Here is a 7,748-nt window from a genome sequence, read left to right on the forward strand (position 1 = left end):
CTAAGGTATGAATTGAGTTTGGTTAGGGTTAGGTATGTGATGGTTAGGGTTAGGAAAAGGGTAAAGGTAAGGTTTAGGCTGTAGAAATGAATGGAAGTCAATGGAAAGTCCCCACAAAGATAGCAACACAAACGTGTGTGTGTGTGTGTGTGTGTGTGTGTGTGTGTGTACACACCTCCAGGACTGTGCACCAGGCTGCAAAAACAAAATTAAGTTAGAAACATTAAACTTTAAATTTCAGTGTAATTTTGCGTGTGTGTGTGTGTGTGTGGGGGGGTTCCTCAGGGTCGAGTTGTCGTACTCCCTTTTTTTCTCATTCTAAACTTTATTGTACTGAGTTGTAGAATGTTGATAAATGTGCAGCAGCTGAGTTAGTTTTAAAGGACACTCACTCTGTCTGCTGAGTTGAACTGATGTCCTGAGAAAGAGAAAGAACAGAGCAAATGTCCACAGATTATTCTCAATGTTTCAGCGATGGCAGCCGGAGCTGTTGGCTGAACGGCTGAGGGATTACCTCTGATGGGGGACTGGGTGTTTCGTGACTCGCGTCCAGGTTTGATGTCACGACACACCTTGGGAGGCCCTGCGGGAACTGAACACCAACAACAGCAATGAGACACATGAATACGACAAAGTACCAATGATTTTTAAATTACCAGAAAAAAGACAAAATATTATGAGAATGAAGTTGTAATATTAGTAAATCAAAGTGGTAACTTCATAACTCTTACATGGAAAGTAACAATAAATTAAAATGATGAATGTTTAACATCTTGTGAGTTTCAGTTTACAAATAAGAAAATATTTAATCGTTCAACACGTGAGCATTAAATTGTTTTCAGCAGCAGCACTCTGAAATGTTTTTAACAAAATTTTTCTCATATTTTGCATTTTTACTTTGCTAATATTCTGACCTTATCCCTGTAATATTTAGACTTTTTTTCCTGTAGTAAAATAATCTGTTTGTTTCTGTTTTTATGAACGTACGGTTTCCTGGCGGTCGTCCGTGAGGAGACGGGTCTCTTCTGGACTCTACGGGCTGCACAAACACAAACACAAAAAAAAGTTCAGTAAAAATGAATCAGCTGGAAGAACTGGAAACTCTAAACTTCACATCCAAACAACTTGTTTCCACTAACCAAAATCTTTATTCCATCCACATAAAATACATCGCTGCTGGTTTGACGTAACCCCAGAATGATTCATTAATTAGTAAGAGGGCAGACGTTACTTTAACTAGACTTAATCTAGGTTTCATTCTCTTCATCATTTCAGGACTTTATAAAAATCTGTGATGGTTCAACTTTCAATTCCTAAAATACATCCAGTTTCACATCAAGCTGAAAAACACACTGTACATGTGTTTTTCTTTTCTATTGTATTTCTGAATTTAAGCTCAATTGTTGTATTATTTTTTCTATAATATCTGGTTGAAGGCTTTACAGGACACGGAGCAGAAAATGCAGAAAAAAATGTTTCAGAACGAACCTGAAATTGTCTCATTAGCTGCAATTTCATTACAAATGTGAGCAAATCTTTAAGTATTTTCAAATGTCAAATGTTAAAAAACAAAAAAAAACATGATTTAGCATTTGTTGAGTTTCCATTAACTAAGAAATTAAGCTGAAATCCCAAGTGAATAAGTTTGTTGAGGCGATAAGTCATTAAAACCATTGCAGCGATGATCTCCCTCTTAATGCCGCAGTCTGTTTAATAATGAATAGATTTAAGATTATCTTAATAACCTATGAAATTTTAAACAGTTTGGCTCAAAACTAATCAGATAAAAATTCTTTGTTATTGTTTCTCAGATTCGTCTACATGTTTTTCTCTGTTGTTGCTCTGGAATAAATTTCCTTCCAAATCAGATCTGATCAGTTTAATCCATTCTTAAAACTTATTTCAGCCGAGGTCTGACGCTGCAGCCTTCCTGTTCTCATTTTGATCATTTTATTCCACTGTGATTTTATAGTTTTTATGTGAAGTTTGAACCTGTTTGTAAAGTGTTACATAAACATTGACTTTCTACTTCCTGTCTTCTTCTTCTGCGTTTCCCTCAGTAGAAACCGCCGGCTGCTGATCATGTGACTCGTGATCCGAATAAAGTGTTTCCACTGCAGTTTTGCAAAATAAGTCTATTTCAATACAAAGAACCACCTCAATGTTTTATCAAAAATCTTGACTTCTTTTAAATTTTCATTAAGTGAATTTATTTGTATAAGTTTGCAACAAATTCTGTGTCTGATAGAAACGCCTGTGAGTCCTGAATGACTGAATGAGTTCAGGAGCGTCTCAGAGAGGAAAAGCTGAACAGAATCCAATTTTTATAGAAATACAAAACAGGTGAATGAATGAATGTTAATGCAGGAGAATCAGCACAAGAACTGTTATAAATGTAGAAATGACTAAAGTCTGATGCCGTTTTTCAGTGTAGCTGTTCAGACTGACCATGCGGGCCGGGAGTGCAGACAGTGAGGTGGGGGGGCGGGGACACAGAGCGGGGGGCGGGCCTCTGGCCGCCACGTTGTTGTCCCTCCGGTCTGCACACAGAAACAGAAACCGTTAACCTCTGATGACCTGTGACCTGGTGACCTCGCTGTGGGTTTGATGGGGTCAGCGTTGTGTGACTGCTGCGCCATGTGAGTACCGATGTAGTCCCCGTCCCCAATGGGCTGAGACGGGCACAGCTTGTGGTCCTCTGCGGGTTCAGAGGGCGGCGGCTCATAGTCGTTACCCGCGTCCAGGTCGTCATTCGGGGACTCGTAGTCCCTGTCATCTTCGTCGCTGTACGGACTCTCGTAGTCATCGTCAAACTCTTCGTCGTCCTGCAGAGCAGAAGATCATCTCTTAAAGAAACCCGACCGAGTTCTGTTAGTCTTCATGTTCATGAAACATGAAGCCATTTTTCAGTGTAGCTGTTTTCCCTCAGGAGGGAAAACATCAACCTAGGAAAGGGTCAAAGGTCATCTCCTAACCTTCTGAGAGGAAAACGTCTCAGACATTCCAGCAAATTCAGATCAAGGTCAGAGGTCAGAACATGAAACAGCAGAATCCCAAATCGCTTTGGGGTTACAGTTAAAATTGAACAGCAATAATCTGAGTCATAAGAGAAAAAATAGGTTTTAATTTCACCATGTTATTCTTTAGTTTATAAAAGTCAAACTAAATACTTAGTTTGCAAACTAAATTACAGTTTGAAGATAATTTACTTAGCAGGCTAAATATATATTTAAAAAGTTAAATATTTAGTTTAGCAGGAGTTTGTGAATCATTTTGGACAGATGATGTATTTCAGTGTTTTAGTGAATCCTACAGGCTGTTGGATCTTTCATGTTTCTGTCGATAACGATGCAGCAGAATGAGATGTGTTGTTGTTCATCTTATATTAAAAGTCATTTTTCCTTCATTCGTGTTTAAATAAATCAGCAGAGAAACAGGGTTAAAGTGAAATCAGGTCAGACTCACAAACTCGTCTTCGCCCCATCCTCCATCAACGTTCATCTCTGCAAAGCACAAAGAAACACGTTACCAACGTCTCACATTAGCTTCTGTATCGCTACATCACTTCAGTATTTAGAGGCCGTTTCATGGAGACAGTTTCCATGGAGAGCATTTCCATGGAGACCAACTGTTGTTGTGTTTCACATCAGGAACAACCCAGAACCTTGCAGGACCGGTCATCTCAGAGTAACAAACTAGTTTAATACCAGATGATCATAATTCAACTGGAGCCAAACGGAAAGAACCGAGCCGATCACTTCCTGTTCTGGTTCTGTCAACGAAAACCCAATCAAACCTGACCAGCTCAGGAGACGGAAACTAACTCACCTGGTTCTTGATACTTAGGAGTCGACCTGTGAAGCAGAAACACACAAACAGGACATGAATCAGTTCAGTTATGAACCAATTCACTTATGAACCAGTTCAGTTATTAGTTCAGCAGCTGGGATGAGTGTTGTCTCCTTTATGTCTGAGGTCCAGTTTCAGGTTTTAGCAGGACTGTCGTCATGGTATCGTCATAACTAACATTAGAGCTGTCAGTTATAGGGAATCGTTCATAAAGTTAGAGTCAAAAATTACAACAGTTTGGGTTATTTTAGTCATAATTAATTTTTCAAAGTCAAGTCAAAGTTATTCATTAATTTCCTTGTGTCGCAGTTTGAAACTAACAATTTAATAAGCCGAATAAATATTTTAGCTACTTGTTCTGATGTTGAAATAGATTATGAAAGTAGAAGCTGGATCTGCAAACTGATTATATAAACTGAAAAAAGAAGAAATGAAAAAGGAGCACAACAAGAAACTGAAACAAAGAAAAGAAATAAAAAGTAATTGTTTTGTTTACATCTAAATATTTTAGCTAATGTGCAAATTCACTTGTTTTACAGTTGAAGTAGACTATCAAAGTAAAAGCTCTGGCAAAACCACTAGATAAACTGAAAAAATAAATAAATAAAATTAGAAAAAAAAAAGAAAATAGAAAAACAAAGAAGAAAGAAAAGAATGTTTAGCTTCAAGCTAAATGTTTAGCTGTTTAATTTGAATATTTAGTTAGCATAACCGGATGAGAGTGACTGAAATTATTTATTTCTCCAGGCAGGCTGAATGACTCGAATTATTTTTGTTCTGTGGTTAACAGATGTTTGTTTGTGTGAGACGTACTTTTTAGAAAACAAGCCTTTCTTCTCGTTCTTGTAGATTTCATTGCTGATCTTAGAAATCATCCTGCAGACATAAACACAGATTAAGCAAAAACAGCCATGAAGACAAAACAAAGATAATTGTCTTTATTAATTCTGTGCTTTAGATAAGGTAGAGAAGCTGTTTGTGTTCAGTCTGAGATGAAAACCTTCCTCTGACTTACGGAGCGTGAAGCTTGGGGAACTTCTGCAGGTCGTTGTCTGTCAGATTCTGCAGAAACAAAAACATCAGTGAGGATGATGATCCTGGCCTTCGTCACTCCTCTTCCTCCTCTTCCTCCAGAAACACTCACCACAAACCTGGAGCCGCTGATGGAGTTCTTCAGAACCACCTTATCACAGCCGGGGAGGTTCATCTGCCACAAACAAAGTTCGTCCTTCAGCACAACTTTACCAGACCGACAGACAGAGGCTAGGGCCAGTCCAGACCGGGGGCCTGAAGGGGGCCTCAGGGGCCAAAGGGGGGCCACCAGGGAACACCGGCCCCTGGTGACTGGACCAGAACTGGTTCTGGTCCGGTTACAGCTGGGTCCAGAATGGATAATCAACACAGCAGCTCATCTACAGCTGCTTGAAAAACTAAAGAATCAACATGCTTCAATGGTCTAGTCAAAGTCCAGACTAGGCAATACATAGTGCAAACATGGAAGAGCTGAAGCAGCTTTGAGAAGAAGAACCAACCCAAAACCCTAAAGGTTTGACGCTTTAGGGTTCCTGCCTGGTTCTGGTTCAGGTTCAGTACCAGGCTCAGTAGCTAATTCAGCTCATCAGCAGATAATTAACATCTGCATCAGCAGGAAGTGGTTCCTGTTTGTTGCATCGTTCTGGACCTGAAACGACCATCTCAGCGCTTCTATCCAACCCAGTTTGGTTCCCAGGAAGCATCGGGAATAAAGACATTCTCCTCCATGACATCCACCATCAGCTGCACTGTTCTGAACCAGAACCGTCCTGGTTCCTCCAGAACCAGACTCTGGGGACTCCCAGGGTTCAGGACGATATAAGATGTGGAAACAGAAAAAAAGAGGAAAGGGACTGATTCTGGCTCTGGTTCCTCACCCGCTTCAGGTAGTCGGCCAGCTGCTGGGGGCTCCAGCCCATCACCACCGACCTCTGGGGAACCGAACTCATCCTGCGTCTGTCCAGCTGAACTCGGCGCTCAGAGCAACATCAGAGGAAACGCTGCAGATCTTAGGCGTTCAGTTTCCAATTCCTTCAGTGACTCGTTTCTCCTTCCTGTCAAAACGCAAAACAAAACTCAGAAAAACCAAATACCTGCAGGGTTTCCTCAGCTTCCACTTCCCCAAACGCACCGTCTGTCCGTCTGCAGGAACCAGCACCAGAGATGGGACAAACATGTCACAAAGTGCCCAAGATGGCTTCCTTCTGTCTCTCCCCTCCCTCTTTGAGGAAGTGAGTGTGCAGCGGGGGGGCAGCAGCAGCGTCTTCCTCCTTCCCCTGCCGACCGCAGAGTCAAACAGCCGCCGCAGCTGCACCCACTCACTGCAACACGGCGACGCAACAGACGGCAAATTGACTTAGGGTTCACACCAAAGCCACCATGTTGCTCTCAGCCGGGACTGGGTCGGTTCTGCCGGACCTGGGTCGGTCCACGTCAGAACACTCCTGCAATAAAACAGACTTTATTCATGAAGACGTTTCCCTCGCTGCTTTAATTACAGAAGTTCTGAGTTCACTTCTCACTTTCTGTTTCCTGGTAGAAACTCGAAACACTTCGAGGGAAGATTTCTTTTTTCTTCTTTTTTCTTCAACTGGAAAAACAAAACGAGGTCAGATTGAGAAAACGGAAATCATGGGTAGAGATAAAACAAAAAAACCCATCGAGAATGAGTCGATGTCTGAATGGCAAAGGTCAAAGGTCACTGGAGTGGAGAAAAACACCTACAATTTCCTCTACAGTCGATGGTGATTCTGCAGGAGCTGCAGAGATCCACTGCTCAGGTGGAAGAAAACCATCACAAGTCTGGACGTTATGGAAAACTGTTGATGAAAGACAATCAGAAGAAGTTATGTTAGAAGCAATTCATCAGATGAATCAATTATTGAAATAATGAACTAATTTAGTAATCAATTAATCATTAACTTCAGTATAGAGACTGTAATAGAGACCATTAGCTGATAGAACAACAGCATCAGAGCTGTAATGAGGCCAAAACTGAACAATAAATATGAACATCATACATTTAAAATGAATAAAACTTTCATGTTTGTAAATCTATTCTACCAGAACAGCTTCACTTGTTTCAGAATCTGGAATAAATCTCCTATTAAATCACCTTTTCAATCCAGTTATTAATCAGTCATCAAACTCATTTTTATTTTATTATTCTGAGAGCAAGAACCTGTATGTAAACTTACTTTATATTTAGCACGATTACCCACAATTTGCCATGACCAACTTTAATTGGGTTAGCTACCAAGGAACATTTATCAGAAAGAAACCCTTTGTTGAATAAATTTTATGTTACATAATTTAACAGAAACAAATTACAATTTTTGCTAAAACACAGATCCAAGTTAGCAGCCATATACTGGAAGCAGCAGCAAATTAATCTTCTTTAATTGTCCCGTAAATAACTTTTATAATTTAGGTACACACACAGATTTAGGTAACGAACAAAATAAAACAAAATGAAATTTGTGCATCATAAATTTAGCTTAATTTAGCCTAGCTTCTATGGTTAGCTTATGCTAACTACACAAATGAATGTGGATACATCACTAAATATTTTATTAAAGTTATTTTTAAATATATTTGATCGTTTGTGGAGTTTATAAGTTTATTATAAGAATATATTTACCTGTTATAAGTTTTATCGTCATGATGACACTGGCAGCAGCAGTAGCTGGTGGTTTCATCCGGTCTGAACCGGTTTCAACCAGTCTGAACTAGCTTAAACAGCTTTGCCGCCTTTTCTTCTGTAGTTCTTTGTTTTAACTTGAACATAGTTCAAATATTATGTCCTAAATATAGATAAATAAATACTTCATTGATAGATGCCACACAAAACCAATTAAATGTATTCA

The 7,748-nt window shown here is 39.7% G+C and overlaps 1 protein-coding gene across 3 annotated transcripts in view; it reads right to left on the reverse strand.

Annotated features, from left to right (window-relative positions):
- Nucleotides 1-7,547, reverse strand: part of lcp2a (lymphocyte cytosolic protein 2a) — an 11,732-nt gene extending 4,185 nt beyond the window's left edge. The window contains exons 1-13 of one of the 3 annotated variants that reach the window (XM_016663525.1): nt 7,523-7,547; nt 5,760-5,936; nt 4,994-5,056; nt 4,865-4,911; nt 4,663-4,725; nt 3,829-3,854; nt 3,466-3,503; nt 2,648-2,825; nt 2,449-2,540; nt 988-1,039; nt 515-592; nt 393-418; nt 176-195 (exon numbers count right to left, since the gene is read on the reverse strand). In XM_016663525.1, coding sequence (XP_016519011.1) covers nt 176-195; nt 393-418; nt 515-592; nt 988-1,039; nt 2,449-2,540; nt 2,648-2,825; nt 3,466-3,503; nt 3,829-3,854; nt 4,663-4,725; nt 4,865-4,911; nt 4,994-5,056; nt 5,760-5,831 — 755 coding nt within the window. In that variant the 5' untranslated portion in view covers nt 5,832-5,936; nt 7,523-7,547. Of the gene's footprint in view, nt 1-175; nt 196-392; nt 419-514; nt 593-987; nt 1,040-2,448; nt 2,541-2,647; nt 2,826-3,465; nt 3,504-3,828; nt 3,855-4,662; nt 4,726-4,864; nt 4,912-4,993; nt 5,057-5,759; nt 5,937-6,013; nt 6,359-7,522 lie in introns of those variants that run through there. The other 2 variants (XM_007577079.2, XM_007577078.2) reach the window with 2 other exon arrangements.
- Between the last annotated feature and the right edge of the window lie 201 nt (nt 7,548-7,748).

Source organism: Poecilia formosa, unplaced genomic scaffold (assembly GCF_000485575.1).
Source record: "Poecilia formosa unplaced genomic scaffold, Poecilia_formosa-5.1.2 Scaffold427, whole genome shotgun sequence".
In the NCBI taxonomy this organism is placed as follows: domain Eukaryota; kingdom Metazoa; phylum Chordata; class Actinopteri; order Cyprinodontiformes; family Poeciliidae; genus Poecilia; species Poecilia formosa.